Source organism: Nilaparvata lugens, chromosome 7 (genome assembly GCF_014356525.2).
Source record: "Nilaparvata lugens isolate BPH chromosome 7, ASM1435652v1, whole genome shotgun sequence".
In the NCBI taxonomy this organism is placed as follows: Eukaryota; Metazoa; Arthropoda; class Insecta; order Hemiptera; family Delphacidae; genus Nilaparvata; species Nilaparvata lugens.
In genome coordinates this window covers 38,790,523-38,811,120 of record NC_052510.1, presented here as the reverse complement: position 1 = coordinate 38,811,120, position 20,598 = coordinate 38,790,523, and the positions used below count along the sequence as shown (strand labels likewise).

The window sequence follows — 20,598 nt, the reverse complement described above, 5'->3', positions numbered from 1 at the left end:
GGACATAGTCTTCATGCTGTAGGCCTATAATTTATTGAATTTCATAAGAAAAACATGAATAGATCACAATAAAATGAGTAATAATTTTTATTCTTCAGTTATAATGTAGGCTACTATCAGACACGAATTCCCAGTGAAACGAGTATTTTAGGTATTTTTTTTGAATTGGGAAAACAAGAGGCTGCCTGATTCAAATTGAGGAGGATCCTAATAGAACTAAAATTTATTGATGTATTGGAAAAATCAATATGATTCTGTGAGGTTTCCAAGTATTATGTATTCTTCAGTTTTCTATACTTTAATAACTAGATACTAATAACTATACTAATAGCTAGAGCTATGACCTTCCACTTTTGTTTTCGGAACTGCTTAATAAACAATTATTCTCATATATATTGTTTATTTCTCTGTGTGGCGAAAAATAGCGTTCGTACCACGGGCAAAAATGTTTTTCCGGCTCTCAATCTTTTCTAGTCCTCGGCCTACGGCCTCGGACTTGAAAACCGATTTCGAGCCGGAAAAGTCTCATTTTCGGCCCTAGGTGCGAAATATACTATTACGGAATGGTTTCTTGAGTGCAGCAGAGGAACTTTGCGCACGTATTTCACATTAAGTTTTTCCTACAGTTACCATTGAATATGAAAAGTGGGTAATTATGGGTAAAATTGCCTGAAATCCTTCAAATGTTTTTCTGTGTAATTTTATTATTGATAAAAACCTTAATCCTAAAATCCTAAAGTCCTCGTTGTCGTTGGTTATAATATCTACTTAATAATTAGCGCGTTGTGCTTGGTTGCACCTCTGCTCACTATAGCAGCCACAGCAGTCACTGTTACCAACTTCATTTTGATTTTGCTGCACTGTTGCTCCATATAACCTACTAAGTATTTTGCGTTGCCATGTTGCAAATCTGGAGTGCAGAAAAATTTTTCCCGCACTAGAGCGGAAAAGTGATTCTTTGCGTTCTGTAATCAGTGCAGCAATGGCCACTTTTCAACGTAACTGTAGGAAAAAATTATTTATAATGTAGCCTATTCAAGAAAATATGGAAATTATGTACGGTGCCAGTATTTCATTCATATCAATATATGGACATTTTATTGGAATTGGAACTTCTGCTGTTTGTAAATGGTGGGTCATGAAAATCCAGAAATAAGAGATATCACAGAATGTCCACCAGATAATGAAAAATACATCAAAGAAGTGCGATGACGATTCGAATATGAACATAACGCTGCTTTCAGCTACATTTAATAAAATTTCCAATCTTCTCTATATGATGAGATAAGAGAAATTCTCTTATGTGAGTGTGTTATTCGAGAGAATCCAAATCAATATAATTTTATATTTTTTTACAGAAGATGATTAAGTAGAATCTCAAAATATTCATTATAATTTTCAACTAATTTTCTAAATGAAGTGAAAAATAAACTAGTATGGTACGTCTCAACTACAGTTAGACTACTATAAATGGGTTACCACTGTACATTTTATCTGTAAGAAGCGGTTTTACTCAGTGGTCACGCTGACAAGCTATCACTTGGATAAGTTGAGAATCATGCGCCTGCTACTCCCGTTGGAAGGGTGATCACTTGAGCCAACTCCTCTGAATATGATTCATGAAATGAAAAATCGCTTCCCGGTGGTTTGGAACCAACTCATCTCTCATTCTCATTATATTCCTCCTCATTACCTACGAACAAGCCTAGAGCTCATGTGGGCATCACCCTCAGAAAAAGTAGTATGTAAGTTACTATACAGTAACTGAAGTCAGATAGATACAGATTATTGATCTGTAATCATACACTATAAGTTAATCGATGCAAACCCCTTAAAACTCAATATAACAACAAATATTCACTCCAATTTTATGTTTATTTTCCAACTTTATTTAATTATTGTTTATATTTTCCAAATGCTTAATCTTATAGATTCCTCAGCTCTCGAAACCTGGAAGTATCCATCAGAATATTTTGATGGGATGGGGTCAGACGAGTTTAGAAGAGTAGAGTTTTCAGCGACTATAATGAAATGGTAGGTATGTTCAGAATATCTTAAATTATTATTTTCCTATTCCTATTTAATAGACACTTATTTTATTTTCCAAGCATCACTTGATGTGTTAGCTTCCTATAGTCAACCATTTCCATCGGCATCTTATTGCAGAAAATGAGGTCAGTGATGTTGGGGAAGATGAAGTTGTGGACTCTTGGTGTGTTTTTAATCAGCAGCTGGAGCCTGCTTTTCACTGCGATGCTACTAGCTATGCAAACACAGTACAGCATCTATACAGTTATAGAAGCTCAGATATAAGCATATTTCACTACACACTGCTACATGAACACAGTTCAGGATATAACTTAGATATAGCCTAGAGACAGTGCCGTACAATACTGTGGCCGTATACATTGCAGTAGTGATGTGTAATGTATATTCTATAGCAGTGCTGGCTATTCAGCTCTCCGTCTGTATGAAAAGCGTGAAAATGAGGGCACGCAGTGTGAGAAAGGCGCGCTTTTATGTTCAAGGATTGTTGGTGAAATTGCGTCGCGGCGCCAAAGTAGTGACGTCATAGCGTCGTTTCTGTCTGCGACTCATTTACTAGGCGCTCCCAGTCAACAGGTCTCGTGAGGGGAGGGGAGAAGTGGAGTTTCCGTTCAGTGATGGACATTCAGCTTAAAACATGACAGTTGACGACGTTATATTGGAAATTCATTCATTCAAATCGATTTGGCTGCACTTGAAGTGCTTCTATCAATCACTGAACGCTTGCTATAATAACCGAGTAGCTTAGACCTTGCTTTTAGAAGATGAATTTACATTCAGGAGCTTGAAACATATTTTGATGATAAAATAGAAATAAACAATAATTCTCATCATTCCAATTCATATTAAAACCAATAACAAACCATTGAAAAATGTCTCATTGAGATAGCCTATCATGGAAAATTCATTCCGGTGTATTATGTTGACTTGAGAATACTGTTGTAGTCCTAATGGAAGGGTAGGCTGAATCACATTTGAAATTCATATTCGTAGCGTACCTCAATACGTCCCACAGATACAGTAAGGTATACTAATACGGTATTGGTTTAGTTATTCGTTGAGAAATACACTGTTACGAAGCACTAATAGCCTAAATTTGCTCTTTGCTCATGATACATAATCTCTTTCGAATCATGTTTACAAATTCTTCAAAATGAATGGATTAATTGATTTCAAGAACACAATGAGGAATTACTCATCATTACTCATTACTTCTCACTTATTTTCCTTCAATTAATAATTTACTCCTTATTTTATTCAAAGAATTTTGCAAATCTCAATAACAACCACAAATTGAAAAATTTTTTACAAATTGAGTCAATCTGTACGTTACTAAAACAAAGTTTGAAGATCCTTTAGAACTTAGAAATAACAGTGCCCTTTTGACATCTATTTCTATTTTCACACAACTTGTTTTGAACTTACAATTCATTTCTAATTATAAATTATCAAAATAAACAGCCTTGAATTAATATGAATTTAATATGATATTAATGAATTAATATCATCACTAACTTATTTTCTATGATATAGTGTTTGTGTATGACTGATTACCGTATTCATGATATTATTTATTAGTTTAAGATTTATGATCATCCGTTCACACTTGAAAATTACTTGTAAGCTCGAAACATAAGTTTTGTGAAAATGAAAATAAATGTTGATATTTCATTTTCTATGTAGCCTACATATTAGTAACCCTAAAAAAATGTGCAGGTTTCATTTATAAATAAAATGTAAAGTTGCTAAAAATGCAAAATAAAATAATTTTACACCTAACGTCAACAAATCTAATAATTATTAAACTGGTCCACTATATTATATAGATACTAGGTAGTTAGATGTAACCTTATTTGAAATCAATATATTGTGATGAGAGCTATTTTGATGATGTTACCTTCAACTCCTCCTGTCGACGAAAGGCATGCAGCATCATCTGTCTGCGTTCCTCATCGGAAACCACCGGCTCTCTCGCCGGAGCCCCTTCCCCCATCTATCATTCAAACGAAATATTTCAGTACTCATTCAAACATTTCATTCATATCATTTCGTTCAATTGAAAATTATAAAATTCAGTAGACTACAAATATTGATCAATTTTTCACTTTCTTAGGAGTTGTGAAGGTGATATTGTGTTAGTTATCCAAAATATTCAGTTATTTTTATGAAGATTTTTTTATTCAGTATTGTGCATTTTGTTGAGTACATGATTATAGTTAGAAGACTCTTAAGTAATTACTGTTCAATAATTATTTCAAATATCCAATGAAAGCTAACTTATATGAATAGAACTAAGGATTTCTGCTACTGCAAATATTGGTCAATATTTGCAGTATTTTTATTTTTATTTTTTTATATTATCAGTAATAAACTCTCTTCTTCTGGGAGTACCAGGACGAAGGAAAAAAATATTATTATCAGCAGAAGTCCTTAGTTCCATTTATATAGCAGTCATTGGATATTTGAAATAATTATTAACTTATACAGAGTAATAATATTCCAGGAGTTGGTTAACTGCAATTTCCAATAAAAATCTTCCAACTCTTAAGTTACTTTAGTCCAGTCAAAGAAAGGTTATAGAGGGAAATGTTTGGAAGAAAATTTTGGACCCCGCAGTTCTGTTTAGGGTAGTAAGGAGGTAAACATATCAAAAGTCCCCACCCCTACCCACTGTGCTAAGGAGTTGGGGGTGATTCAAAGGTATCATATTTTGGTTTTTCGCATATAACTCGAACACTATGTATCTTATGGACATAATTGTTATATACAAAATTGAAGCTTAGGCCTACATAATTTCCTATATATTTATTCCTATTGGAATTTTATTCTCATTCAATAATGAAAACTAATCAGTCAGCTGTTAAGTCGTGGAACTTGCAAACACTTCACGTAGCCTATCTACCTCTGTAGGTGATAAGGATATGATTGAGAAGATAAATATTGGAATGAAGGTGCTAAGGAAGATACAGCAATTATTGAATTCTATCCCATAAAGTAGTCCAGGCAATGAAAGCTCAAAAAAGGGGATAGAGGGAAATGGTTGCAAGACAATTTTTGACCCCGCAGTTTTGTTTAGGGTAGTAAGGAGGTAAACATATCAAAAGTCCCCACCCCTACCACCTGGGCTAAAGGGGTGGGGGTGGTTCAACGGTACCATTTTTTGGTTTCTTGGATATAACTCGAAAACTATGTATCTTACAGACATAATTGTTATGGACATATACAAAATTGAAGCTTACATAATTTCCTACAATATCTACAATAACTTATATCTCAAAGGTGTGACATTTTTGAAAAAACATGTTTGCCTCCAATTTCTTTCAATTTTTGCTATAATAACTTTTCAAAATTCGTTGGGAAAAATCCATGCTGATTATGAAATTATAGAGCATTGAATTCTCTTCAATTTGATGTATGATTTTATACTTTTACGTATTTCCCTTCACATTTTTCAGCAGCTTTAGCTTTAAGCAGAAGCTTACATAATTTCCTACAAGATTTTTATTTCACAAATTTATCTATATATTCTCTTATTTTCCAGATATCCGCTCTTGAAGGTGTGACTTTTTTGAAAAAACACATTTGCCTCCAATTTCTCATCAAATTTTGCTATTATTTAACATTTTAAAAATCGATGGGAAAATCCATGCTGATTATGAACTTATAGAGCATTAAATTCTCTTCAATTTGATGCATAATTTTACACTTTTACGAATTTCCCAACACCTTTCGCAGCAGTTTTAGTGTTGATTGTGAAATCTTCATTTTTGCAACAATAGACCAATTATTGTCAAAGGAATTTGGAGGGAATGTTTTAAACACAATTTTTGACTTTGCAGCTTTGTTAAGACTAGTTAGGAGAATAACATATCAAAAGTCCCCATATTCCTAACTCATTTGCTAAGGGGATGGAGTGGTTTGAAAATAGCATTTTCAGTGTTTTGCTCCCACGCTCATATCTTGAAAACAATACGTTTAACCGACATAACTATCCATTCAAAAATGAAGCTTGATAAATTATCTACACTTTTTGTTTAGTGGAATTTTGTGATTCTTCCAACAGTTCCCGATATATTCGCTCTTGAAGGTGTGTAGTTGTTCCCAACAAAATTGCAAAGCTTCTTGTTTCTCACGAGCTCTTTACCTGAGAACCAGAGCTGAGCTGAAGCAACATCAATTACCTGAAAAACAACATATCAATAATATTTTCCTCATATTGAAAATTGAGTTTATCATTATTTTTATTAATTAGTCGATATTCTCAGTGATATTTTTTAAACATAAAGGTATGAGAGATCATGGAATGATAGCAGGCCTCTGCCAGTGAAATTCCATAGATTCTTTCAGAATATTTATATTTTAAAAGGTAACCTATGAGTATTATAACTCTTCATGATATAATTTGAATTCAATATGCCATATTCTGTTCTCATTATTTGTCAATATTTTTTCATGATATGTACCTAACTGAAACAATATAATTAAGTATATACTTGTACATATAACGTAGGTAATGTTGTAACTATACATGGAAGTTATCAGACTTAATGATTTTTGAAACACGAAAAATCACAAACTCACATCCAGTGAAGCCTGAGTCCCAGATAAATCCTCAGTATTTTCAAATTCTTGGCGAATGACATCATGAGGAGGGAGATTCATTGGATAGATAATCATGACTGTGCCACGCAGAATTTCCAAGGCTTCTTGCACAGTTTTCAAAGTCATGCAAATTCCATTATCAGCCTTTTTCTATTAAACAGAAAGCAAAACTCAAATATCCTGAGTGTAAATGGAATGAAATACGTAGCCTACTATTAGTTACAACATAAGTTGATTTATTGTAATCATGGAATAACCTCATCTTAGTTATTTTAATTATAACAATTCAGAGAATATCATATGCACCAAACTCTTAAAGAGAGGTCATCCACTTTAGAATACAAATAGTGGTATGGTATAAGCCAACTTCAATTTACTCAATCATTCATGAGAAATAATTCTAAACTTCATTTCAGATGCTCAAGTTTCCACAAATAAAACATATTTTCCAGTCTAAGCTTGATTGTAAAAAATTACTGTTGAAACATCTTTCCATCATATAATCATTTTCTTTCCCAATGGGTCTATCTGCCTAAACCATTTTCTGAAATAAATTTCCAATATTGTGATTGAACAAATGCTTACTTAAACAAATTGAAATTTTTAATGTTATGCTAACAACTTTTTTAATTACATGAAAATAAGATTATATTCATATTGAACATAATAATTTGACTAAAATGCAATGATTATTTTGTTCAAATTTCAGAGCAGCAGAGACATTATTTTTGTGCTTGGTATAGGCAACATTAAACTGTAATTGAAAATTCAAAATTTGTTATGTTGTTCGAATTTCAGAGCAGCAGAGACGTTATTTTTGTGCTTGTTATACATTAATAAGCTGTAATTGAAAATTCAAAATTTTGATTATTCTGAAAAACTTCTGAATATATTAATAAATCAATGGGATATATTCAATATATTTATGATCTTTCGAAATTTTTCTCATAATCAAATTAATATGTCAATGTTTTTTTTGACAAATTTCAATTTCCAAAGACAATTTTAATGTACCGAACCATGCACAAAATGCACAATGTCTCTGTTTGAGCTCAAAATTTTTTTAACAAAGTTATCATTGCATGAAGAAATTGGTTTGAGGTACTACATTATTATCCCAATTTCTAAACACAAAAGAAGATTATATTATTTCTTCAGCATATGATAACGCAAAAAAGGGTAGGTATTTATATTGTTCACCTTTGACAACATCTCCTTGACATCTGTAACTGACTTGTTGATGAGTTGTTGCATGTGTTCGGAAGGTTGCTTGCCGTTTCGGCGACCCATCGGATCTTTGTTGTCAGTGCAGCCACCACTTGGCTCGCATCTCTCCCCCCACTCGTCTTTCAACTTCAACTCTTCAATCTGCTCATCGGTGAGGCCCATCATGTCAGGAGGTAGCATAGTACCATGTTTCGATAATTCCTCCAATTCTGAAAAAATAGAACATTTCATCATCACCTTTTTTTCAAAGCGTATTTTATGCTATTTTAGTTGTTTCACTAATTTGTATCGATTTCAATATAGGCCTACTGTATGTGGATACACTATATATTGTTATAGTTTATCATAACGATCTGAATATCCGCTTAAAATTTAAATCGATAATAGTGTGAAAATTAAATAATATCAATAATTCCAAATCATGAATGCAAGCATCAGAATTAGAATTAATATTTTTAATTATTAGTATTATTTTAGTATTCAGTAATTGGAATCAGTATTTAGAATTAGCTTAACTGCTCACTTTTGATCACATTAAAGGTGAGCGTGCTCTAGGTCGGTGGAGCGGCGCGGCGCGCAGCAGAAATAGAGCGGAAAATGGAAGGTCTGTGCACTGCGAGCGCGGCACTGTTTTGGACTAGTTAGTCGTGACGTAGACTTGTCAATAAGTAATAATAGATTGCGATTTGTATCAAGACATACTTGATGAAGTTAGAGTTCTGATTGAAGTCAGTTCTAATTTGAGGTTGTGATAAAGTGGCAGACTTGAGTGATGGATGACTCAGATGAAGAAATATTATTTTTGGCAGTTGTGGATGAAGCAGAGAGAGAGGAACTATCAAGAAGATAAAATGTTGGTACATTTTCCCATTAACTTACCGTAATCGTGGGTAATTGATTAGAATGTGAACTGGAAGACGACAGAACAGCAGGCTGTTTACTAAATCAGAGGTCGGAAACAGCCGAGCCTTCACGAATCTACCCGAGCGCGGAAAATTTCCGACCTGACCTCCGTGCACTAGGAGCGCGTCGCGCCGCGCTCCCGACCTACAGCTCGGAGTTGTACACTTGATCACATGTATTCAATTCCAGGTCGTAAACTCTTCGCGCCGCTCCACAGACCTAGTGCACGCTCTACTTAAGACGAATATAATTATCACATTTCTGTCATGTTATTGTAGTATCACTGAATTAGGAGTTGGTGAGATGCTTAGTCGACTGGTTAAGATGCTTATTTTTTGTAAACCAGTCAGGTCATTTGGCATTAAGATTATTAAAGTTGCTTTCCATGACGAAACACTATGTTATAACTTTGTTGTAGTTTTGACACTGTGTTGCTTGTAATAAAAGTAACACAGTGTCAAAACTACAACAAAGTTATAATTATTATCATCACTGGAAAATTATTGAGAAGTTTCCTACATTATCATCAATAATATTATTAAAACAATATTCATTTATGGTAAACTAGGCTCTCGAAGAACAAACGTTTTTCAGAACTTTTCAAAAATCCTCAGAGAAAACCTCCTTGTGAGCAATAAATAATAATTAATTAATAGGAATAGCCCGGAATATGTCCTGAATAACGGTTACTGTTATACAATGTTCATGAATCCAAATGCTCGTACTAACGCTATTAAAAAAAGTTGTCTTCTTGGAACAAACCTGATTACTGTATTTATTTAGAGATTGTTGAATGGAGATGGCATTGAATTGTTTTATTTGAAATTGAGAAGCATTGAATATGTCAATCATACACTTGTGTTGAGTATTGGAAAAATAATAATATAATACTGTATTATGCTCACCTGAACAAATTCTGCTTACTTTAAGCCTCCCATTATAGATGTAAGTTATCTGTTGAGTGAGCTCTACATTATCTGTACCAACCGATGTTTCATACAGAAATTGTGTTTCATCACCTTTTTTCACCAGAACTTTCACCATTCTGGATACACCTATAAAAATAAGATACAATTATTCAAAATTTAATTCAAATCCAAAAAGTATTCTTTTTCTTATGGAAAAAAAATATATATCTAATTCACAACTTGTCAGTTCAAACTCTTAAATAGAATAATACTTTTGAAATAACAGTTTAAAATGAATTAAAATAATGCAAAAATGAGTTCTCAATATATAATTTTCACATTCCTTCAAAATCAAAGTACGGTATACTATAACAATGCAGTATAAAATGATAGAATCTAATCAATTCATCAATAATATGATATTATATAATAATATATATAAAATAGCATTATAATAGTACCCTTTTTTAAATTAATAGATTGAAAACACAAATTAAAATTTTAATACCTATTATTATTTTACACTAATTTTAAAAGAAGGGTAGGCTAATATAATGCAATTTTATAAATAAAAATAAGTAGTAGCCCTGAATACATTTAAGAAGATATAATACAATGAATAGAGGGAAGAGCCGTGAACCAACAGAGTTTTTATGCAGGAATGATTTTTTCATGGACTGGACACTCATGTACCCCATCACATGGATTGAAGGTCTTCGATCTGTGTGTGAAATTGAGTTCTTTGGTTTGCCAATATATTTGAAATACTTCGAGGACATTCTCATTACAAATTTTTATTTTATACTGTTTGTTTTTATATAAATCTGTCTAATTTTATAATTAAAGCGATAACAGGAATCTTTTCACTGTAATAGTTGACAGATTTTAGGAATACCGAAATAAAATAATCTTAAATTAACACTTTCCATTAAGCTTCTTTCAAGCTTTAACAACAACACAGTAGTCTTGATTTAGCTATGCTATGTAAGTTTATTCTTTTTTGTTATTCCATTAGCTAATCATGTTATGTTGCTTTAGAATAATTAATTGTAATAGAATATCAAACATTTGTTTTATTATAATACTGCATATTAAACTTAGTAAATTTCGGCTGTAGGCCCTATAACTTTTCAACACTAGGATATCTATCACTATATAGTAATTTCTTCGACAAAATATATGTTTTTTAATCTAGAGGAGGATAGGTCTACATACATAATTATCCATAATCACCAATATTTTTTGAATTAGATTTATTTGATACAATAATATGATCGATCACATCACATTTTTTGTAATTCAACAGAAGAAGGATGGAAAAATGCTAAATACTCAGTTGATGGATTTATTTCTGCAGCACTATACCGGCTGATTCAAAAAGGACTTACTAAATTTGAAAATTCATATAAATCTCAATAAACAAGGTACAGAGTTGGTTTTGGTGTTGTTTTAAAGGAAAACACTTCAAGTTTTTTCACCTTAAACTAAAGATTTTCTATCTGACTTGCGTTGTTTATCCTGCAGACTCGCACTAGCATTTCAGGTGTAACTTGCTCAGCAGGAGCGCAAATCCTTGCTCTATGTTCAGGTAGAGTGGCTGGCAAAGGAGGTACGTAGGCCTACATCATATATTTTATGAAACCTCACAAGAAAAAATGCAGCGGTGTCAGGTGTGGGGAACGAGGGAGCCATGCAATTGGCGCATTACGGCCAATCCACTGATTTGGAAAGCGGTCATTAAGAAAATCCCAGATGTCAGTCAGATAGTGTGGTGGTGCGCCTTCTTGCATAAAGATTGTTTCGTTCTCGGTCATACTCATCGATCTGTGGTATCAAACATTTTTGCAACATATCAAGGTGTACTATTTGTTTTTTCAAGCCAAAACATTCAGCTAGCACGCTCGGGTCCAATGAATGCAGCCATCTTTGACTTAACTGCCGCTAGCGCTTTTGTGGCGCGACCAGGCACTAGCGGACTTCGTGAGTCAAAACTTTGGAGTGTTTTCCTTTAGAACAACACCAAAACCAGCTCTGTACCTTGTTTAATAAGATTTATATGAATTTTCAAAGTTGTAAAGTCCTTTTTGAATCACCCGGTATAATATCACATTCGAGTATATAATATTCCATGTTCAAGTTGCTATAGCAATTTCCTTGAATTCAAAAAGTAAACTTCAAGGCTACGCGTTATGAGCCCACTAGACATAGGCCTACACACCTTCGGCTTTATCTTCATAAAAATATAAAAATGTGGGAGATTACATTTTAATAAAAATCTATATTATATTAAATAATTTTAAATATTATGTGAATAATTAAAATATGTAACACAAATTAGTACTCATTATGAGTGTACTTTGCGTGCACCAGCAGTGATCAACTACTCCCCTCTAAATGAATATTAGTATTAATAATATCGAGTTCTAGTATTTTTTATTCCAGTTTTATTTATTAGTTAGTTAACTAGTTCAGTTAGTTATTAGTTAAGTCTATTATTTGGCTGTGATAGCTTTATTTTTCATAGTATTGGATCTAAAATTTTATACAATGCAGTCAATAGTACAGTGTTGGTGCACTCAAAGTAAAGGTAGTGTTCCCCCTATTATTATTTCACACTATATCGGCCCTTACGTATTTATATTATATTTAAAAACTTGCAAAAAAACATATTTTAATTATTTTTTATCAACAACTCTAATTAGTAGATGAATTAAATAGAGCAGTAATTTTATTATTTTCTTGACATTCAACAAATTTTTTCAACTTATTGTGCTGTAATGAGATGCATATAATACGGTATATATTAAAGCTCAAACATTAAGGTAACAATTTCTAGTAGAATCTAACGCTCTGTGATGTAATAATTATAATTATGAATTATGCAAATCCAAAATAAATTTAGAGCTCATAAAAGTGAGCTGAAAGCTGCGTTTACACAAAATTTATCAACAAAATGTTAATAACTGACTTAATCCTTATAGATTCTATTAGATTGAATGGAGCTTGACAAGCACATATATGTTCATCATGTGTATGATAAGTTATGTTCAATCTAATAGAATCTATAAGGATTAAACTATTAACATTTTGTTATAACTTTGATGTAAACGCAGCTTTAATGTGTATAAGAAAAAAGTTCTAATATAAGCTACTTTTGCTTCTGTCAAGTTAAAAAAAGAATTCAATGTTTCAAGTAGGTACTAACCAATTTAATACTGGCTCAAGAAAATCCTAAAGAAGAATCGATAACAGCTTATTACAATTCTCAAGTGAATATGGCAAATAAATAAGCAAAGTAATTACACAATTTTAGTTTCAGCCATTTATTTACCGGTTGAAATGTGGTTGCTAGGCAACTATAGCTGCTTTAAATGTGCCAAAATTTAAATAAATGAAATAAATATTTTGTTGTTCAAATATATAATTCTTTCTGCTTGATACCATTATTAATTTCATCTATCAATGAGATTCTGAATAAGTGATAAATTATACTTTTATTAAACTTGAAAATAAAGCATCAATAATGTATTTTTAAAATTCAGGCATTTTAAAAATTCCCGCTTCTTTTTGAATGCTCAAGCAGGACCTCCTAAATACAGGACCTATTTAGAAGGTCCTGCTTCAACTCATTTTTTTCTAGTATCTCTTTAAAAAATTTGAATCATATACCTCAAATGAAATTAAAATCAAATTTCACTGATCAAATTATTATTCAGTTGATTCAATAAATTCTTTCTTCAATATAAGATTAATTCAATAAACTGATATTGCGTTGGTAACACTGATTACTGCAGGCTTGGCTTTTTCCAAACATTTGGGATCGAGAAAAAAGAACAATATTTTGACAATGGCGTGTTGTGAAGTTTGTTGTTCTAATGTCAAATAATTAAATATTACTATGTTTAAGAATTGAGTCCTTGTGATTTCGAAAGATTGTATTGGAGGTAATTCATTATGTTTTTGTAAAATTTTATATCCAAATCAGTTGCTAATAATTTAGTTTTGCCCTTGAACTTCTAAAAGATTTAACCCTACTTATCACTAATAATACGACACTCTTATTTTTGGTTACTAATAGTAGGCGTAGCCCTTGGTTTATTGTACAATTACATTGCTTGACATTCCTGTTAATCATTCATTAGAAATAATATTTCTTTAAACAGGCAATCGATCTTTAAAAATAGAAAGACTAAATTAGCTTAGTACTTAGGCTACATGTTGACATCTGAATCTGACTGCAATTAGGCTACTTTATATTTATTTTGAATAGAGTACTATTTGTTTAAATCGAATTGTTATGTTATTATCAATTCAATCTCATAGAATTTTACTTGAAATGAAAAACTGTTCAATCATTATGACATAAATGCAAAATAAATTGAGAGGTTGATTGACAGTGTCAAGATAAACTTCCTATCTCAAACAAATCTTGCGTTTAGAGTCAGAGAGTGCTGATTCCTTATGCATTTCCACTTATTTTAAATATTAAGATTTAATTGGCATTCCTTTGATTACTATCTAGAAAGGGAAAGATCTCTTAGGTTATATTTATTATGCTGTTCAAAGTTCATTTTCCCCTTGAATCAATATCAACCTTATCAAGATACGTCTTGGTCTGGATTCAACAAATTACATTCGAATTGTTCAATAAGTAAGTTTATATCATGAATGATATCAAAAATTGTTATCTATGTAATTCTTCTTAACTTGAGACTAATTAAATTGGTGCGCTTCCTATTCTACAAAGCAAACATTTTCTTTCTTAGTTTTCAGTTATGGAGAGTATTCCTAGTCAACGAATTCGAAAGATTTCAGTATGCTGTTCTGTGATTGCTTGAGTCTGCCAAACTCCTAAAATGGAACTGAAAGTCTGGGTGGAAGGAATTCAGAGAATTGTTTGTGGAGTAACGGAAACAACAACTTGTCAGGTCAGAATTACTAAAATATTTTATTAGAAACTTGTCTTGAGTAACGTTATATGATATTTAGTAACTGTTAAATTTTATAAGAAGCAAAAGAATAAGTTATTTTGTAAAAAAAGAAAATTCATTCATTTTTGTAAGAAATAAAAATCATGGAGCTATCAGCAATTGGGAAAGAGCTATAGCCTACTGCCCAAAACTGCTCTTCTCCCAAATTTTATATCATTCCAAAAGATAAAAGTCAATTAGCCTATTTCTTTTTCAACAACTAGATTCCAATTTACTATCCAAAAATGAAGAAACTAAAAATTTGGAATTTAGAAGGATGGAACACTTAGCTTTACTCTAATACTAAACTTAATAATCACCGAGAACTTGAAAAAATGAGTTATTTAGTTCTTTTAGAATATTGAAATTTGAAAAATAATCATTAACCTTCTTACTTTTAGCACAGTTGGTCCAATGACTATTGACTGTTAATGACTATTTTTTGTGAGTTTAATTATTCTCATTTCTCCTGCGTTATAGAGCTTTTTTATTTTTAGTTACCGCACTACATCATGTTAACCTTCCGGAAGTGCGCCCTAATCAATCACACGAGCAGTCGCGTGTTGTACTTTTTACAACATCCAATTTTCCAAGTGCTATTTACTCTGTTTGCTGTCAAAACATATTAATTAATATGTTTTATTATATGTTAATATTGTATAATTATTTTTTCTATCTTCTTGGATTATTTTACGCCTATGTACATTTGGATGATTACCATTTCAGCCCAATAAGGTACTCCAAGCAAAGCCATCAATTCTGTGTTATTGGTTCGTTTACAGTCCCCGTACATACAGTCTTTTCCTATCTTATGCACTGTCGTCACTAAATGGCACATAAAGACAGAACCATTGCTCGGTTGATACTGCAACTCAGTGGAGTGATGGGGAGAAAGTTTTGGAATGCATAGGTGACTCATTCACTGACACTACCCCATCCAATTGTTTTGTGCAGCAAATAAACTGACACTGTTGTACTTTTTACAACAGCGCGACTGCCGGAAGGTTAATCATTAAATTGTTTGATGATTATAGGATGTAGTCTATGCATTAGCTCACGCCACAGGGAAAACTGGACGTTTCACTTTGATTGAACGCTGGAGGAACAACGAGCGACTGCTTGCTCCTCAAGAACATCCGCTCAAGGTACATTTAAAAATACTTTTTATGTGATTTATTTTTGTTTTCTGTATTAAAATACCTACTTATTTTCACCGCTCTACTCTATTAATTTTATAACTACAGTAACTCATCAACAATGATAACTATGATGTTGCCTAAAACACATCTTCAATTTTAAACATTGGTTGTCGATTACTTTTCTAGAAAAAACAGGCGGCTCCATTCCTCCAATAGACCCATCGTGATTTCTCTCCATATTTTATTTAGTTAAATGTTCAATTATTATACGGATGGAAATAAATCAGAAATTCCAGTTGTTCTAATGCTAGCCTACGGTGATAAATATGAAATAATAATTATTAAATTAAATTTTTTCAACCACCCTGAAAACTTCTACTACTGTAAATATTGACAACTGAGAAAAAAACATTTTATTTGTATTTCGTTCAATAATTATTATTTCATATTCATTAGCATTTGAAACAATACAATTTAACATTTATTTCCATCTTTAGACTGGTTAGTCGCTTTTGCTTGATATAAATTTACCTCTAGCTGTTCACCCAGTTATCAATATTTGCAGTAGCATAAGTCTTTGGGCTGGTTGACAGCATTTCATTTGAAATTTAGTTTAATAATTATTTCATGTTGAATTAGTTTTTATATCACCCAATTTCTTCATTAAATAAAATACATTTATTTGTTTCAAGCACATATGCTAATACAAACGAGTTGAGTTGAATACAGTCATTACATTCCATGATATCACATTACAAAGCTCCGCCAATTTATGTAGATGCATAACATTATAATTATTATCTATAGTTATTATATTACAAATTGCTTTTTCATATCATATACAGTTCAATAATTATTTTCTTAGTCTATATCATGTAAATTCATCTATAATTTTGCTGTATTGTAAGCTATTGTATATAAGTGTATAAATGTATTTAGTTGACTTGACGAATATAAAACTATTCAACCGTAGTCTTCCAGTCTTCAATCTCAATGACCAGCTGGGAGTGCTTCTATTCAACAGGAGTAAACGCTTTAGAAAATAAAGCTGTGCCTTCTCCAGTATATTCATACAGCTTAGACCCCATATCTCCGATCCATATAGCACTGTGGGCATGAGAATTGAATCAAAGAGCTTCATTTTGCTCGCCCAAACATCCGACTTCGCCTTTCTTAGAATATTTATGGTTGTCTCTCCAATGTATTTAGATCTACTAACTTGAAACTCCGCGAATTTATTGAATTTTCCCGAAGAGTGGAACTCAACTCCAAGGTACTTATAGCTATTCACAATATCCAGTTTCTTATCTCTGTAATAGAAAGCTGCATTACGTCTAAGGCCTTTTTTATGAAATGCAACTACCTTTGTTTTATCTATGTTTACTAACAACTTCAATTTATCACAATACTCGGTCAGGCACTTCAACTTGTTTCTTAGATCTGAGTCACTGTCTGCCAGAATAACAATGTCATCCGCGAACATTAGCATCATGACGTCCACATTTCTATTTAAAGGGATACCATGTAGACTTCTCTCTCTAAAATGATGCTCTATTTCCCTTAAATAGCATGTAAAAAGTAAAGGACTCAACGAATCTCCCTGTAAAACGCCTTTTGACACCTTTATAGGCTGTGAAATTCCATCCTGACGACCCTTATCGACTATGAGTGTGGCAAAGCCATACAGCGCTCTCATCACCCTTATCACTCTGCTGCTTACTCCGCACATACCTAGCTCATGCCATAGAAGTTCATGCGGCACCGAGTCTAACGCGGATTCGTAGTCCACGAACAAACCAAATAATTTGCGTTTTCTGAGATCTGATTGAAGATCAAAGTTTGTAGTACAAAAATGTTATCGATACAACTGCGCCCTCTTCTAAAACCACTCTGGCACTCGAGGAGTACGTTGCAGCGATCTGCCCAGTTTGAGAGTCTGATCTCGAGTAGTCGAGTAAAAATTTTAACAATATTATTGATCAGGGCGATTCCGCGATAGTTTTTTGGATCCAATCTATCACCTTTTTTGAATATGAAAAACATCTTTGTTTTTAACCAAGCCTCGGGAAACTCTCCTTTCAAAAATAGTTTATTGAAAATACCCAGTAGATAGTCTTTCCACCTTTCTGGTAGTGCTTTATAAAACTCATTTCCAATTCCGTCAATACCCGGTGCCTTTTTATTTTTCATAAGTGAAAGTACATGTGACAATTCATCTGAACTGAACTCTTGATCCAAGTATGGGTGACGAGCATCTGCAAATCTAGTCTCAATATGAATTCGGCCATTTTCTGCGCATCCGTATTTATCTTTCAAAAATACCTCCCAAGCCTCCAAAGAAATGTTATCAGTTCTGTATTCTTTATTTTTAAACAAGTTAACTGCTTTCCAAAAATCTTTACTGCTCCTAATATTAGAAAGATTGGCTCTTATTCTTTCGAAATATTCTAATGTCTTTAATTTCAACAATTGTTTGTAACACTTCTTTTTAGATAGGTATAGTGATAAGTCTTGCTCATTGAACATTCCACGCTTCGCCACTCTAAACAGTCTTCGCATTTCTCTTTTCTCATTTTTACATTCTCTGTCAAACCACGGCTGATTATTATTCACTCTATCTCTCCTATCCTTGATTATCATGTCCGTCGCTTTATTGTAGATAGCAGTTTGTAGATAGTGCAGATAGCACCATTGTAGATATCAGTTTGTAATTCACGGAACAGAAAATCAGCTGATTGATTTGTTATCTGCGGGACATTGCTAGATTGCAAGGCACATTTAAAATGCGCTTTCTTGTTATCAAACCAGGTGAGCTTGAAATCATAGATACTGTTATTCCTACCTGTTGCATTTACAGTTACATTCAATTCTAAAGTTAAAGGCAAGTGATCGGAACTCAAAATGAAATCTGTGAAAAGAAAATCGTTCACTATATCCAGGAATCCAATATTAATCCATACATAATCAATTGTACTACAACCATTCTCATTAAAAAAGGTAAAGAGGCCAGTGCTATCCCCTCTACTTCTACCATTTAATACTACAAATGATTTGTCCTCCATCATTTCTATTAATCTTTTACCTTTACGATCCAATAAGATCATTCGATAATCTATTCGACTGCAGATCAGTGTGTTGGAATAGGCCTTCCTCATACATTGAATTCATATCCCCTATTCTTCTATTAAAATCACCCCGAGTATCATAGCAATCTTATCCAAGCGCGCTGAAAATCGCGTTAAAAAGGAGTCTAACTTGTTCAAACCTTCCAGTTCATAGCCTGAACGAATATAAACTAATCCTATCAAAATTTTATTCTTATTTACAAAAATTTCAACTATCAGGAATACATAATTCAATTCTACAACTTAGAACTTCAATCTTTTATTTATTAGCATTATTAATCCTCCAATCGCTCTACCTCTACTATTATTTTTTTCTGCCTCTTTTTGAACTATGTTATAATAATGTATTAGAGAAGGTTCCTACATGTTCTAATTTGTGTGAGATCCAAGTTTCACATAACCCTATTATGTCGTAGCCGATCAGATCTTCTTGCTGGGATAAACTCAATGCATATAAATTATTAAGACCATGACAATTCCAAAATACTACTCTAAATGGGAGGTTTTGCAAGTTTTCATTCTCTTTCATATTGTTTTGAACGACTAAATTATTAGAACCTATACTAAGATTAGTGTATGATTCTACCTCTCTCTGCTGCTGGGAAGGTGAGGGTCCCATCTCGAATATGTCCAATCGTTTGGATTCCTTATCTTCCTTCGTTCTCCGTGCTGACTCCTCGTTTCGCGTGTTTCCAACCTCTTCTCTATTCTTGATTTGAGCCGATTCCCCACTCAAGACTCCGAACGATGTAGACCGTCCGCGCTCTCCAGCTCTCCCCAACTGCTATCCCGAATGTGGTTGGCTGCCTTGTGCAGCCTTTGTCCGCGAAGGTGTCTTACCGCGATTCAGCCACGTTGTCATTGTAGATGGCTTTCTCGCTGGGGTATTTGTTGATTTCGCCTTCGGATGAGAATTATTTCCAACTGCTGCTTTGTTGGATCGTAGTATTCTGGAGCTGGAATCCGAGACGCTCTTCGCCCTCATGTTGTATGTCATATTCTGGCCTCGTCTCTCCTCGGTAGTATGATTGGCTGCTGCGTGGACCATCGCCTGTGCTCTTACTATTGAACCAGTCTCAGAGCTCATCTCGTGCTGCGCTGCCTCATTGAGATTTTCAGTTTGTAAAGCTGCAACATCGGAAGATGACTCACTGCTAATTCGAATGTCTGGCTCCGCCTCATTTAATTTATTTCACTTGTTTGCGTTGTAGTCGGGTTGCTACTAATGTGTTTTTCTACTCCTACTATTTGATCTTCTTCTCCCACTTGTTCTTCGACATCCTGGTTGCTCAAATTTCTGGATTGCATTTTCAATTTATCCAGCGTATACGGCTGACCGTTGACAAGGAGTTTGTCGTATTGGAGAACTGCATGCTGTCCATCTTTCCTATCCATTGACATGAATTGTTTCAACTCTCTACGAACGCTTCTAACTCGGACAGTAAAATCCTCTTCAACACCAATATTGGAGTCTTTGAACCGTTTCCTTTGTGACAAGACTTCCATTTTTTTCTTGTAATTTGCGAATCTCACAATAATTGGCCTGCATTGTCCAGTTCGACGACCAGTTCTATGAGCTCGTTCTATATCATACTGATCCAGATTGACGTTTAATCTCGTAGATATAATACTCTTTATGAGGATCTCGCACTTATCACTGTTTTCCGCCTTCTCCTCG

At 33.2% G+C, this 20,598-nt stretch overlaps 2 protein-coding genes across 2 annotated transcripts in view; one reads left to right on the top strand and one right to left on the bottom strand.

The window, feature by feature from the left end:
- Positions 1 to 6,080: 6,080 nt before the first annotated feature.
- LOC111055723 (cilia- and flagella-associated protein 298) lies at positions 6,081 to 19,640 on the bottom strand. Its single transcript, XM_039431931.1, has 5 exons — positions 19,507 to 19,640; positions 9,684 to 9,833; positions 7,849 to 8,084; positions 6,628 to 6,798; positions 6,081 to 6,227 (listed from the first exon to the last, which is right to left on the bottom strand). The coding sequence occupies exons 2-5, from the start codon at positions 9,820 to 9,822 to the stop codon at positions 6,081 to 6,083; spliced, it is 693 nt and encodes a 230-aa protein (XP_039287865.1). The 5' UTR covers positions 9,823 to 9,833; positions 19,507 to 19,640.
- LOC111050190 (ras association domain-containing protein 8) overlaps positions 13,474 to 20,598 on the top strand; it is a 30,556-nt gene continuing 23,431 nt past the window's right edge. Inside the window, exons 1-3 of the mRNA XM_039431929.1 lie at positions 13,474 to 13,630; positions 14,453 to 14,614; positions 15,691 to 15,801. Of these exons, the coding sequence (XP_039287863.1) occupies positions 14,543 to 14,614; positions 15,691 to 15,801 (183 nt within the window). The 5' untranslated portion in view covers positions 13,474 to 13,630; positions 14,453 to 14,542. The remainder of the gene's footprint in view (positions 13,631 to 14,452; positions 14,615 to 15,690; positions 15,802 to 20,598) is intronic.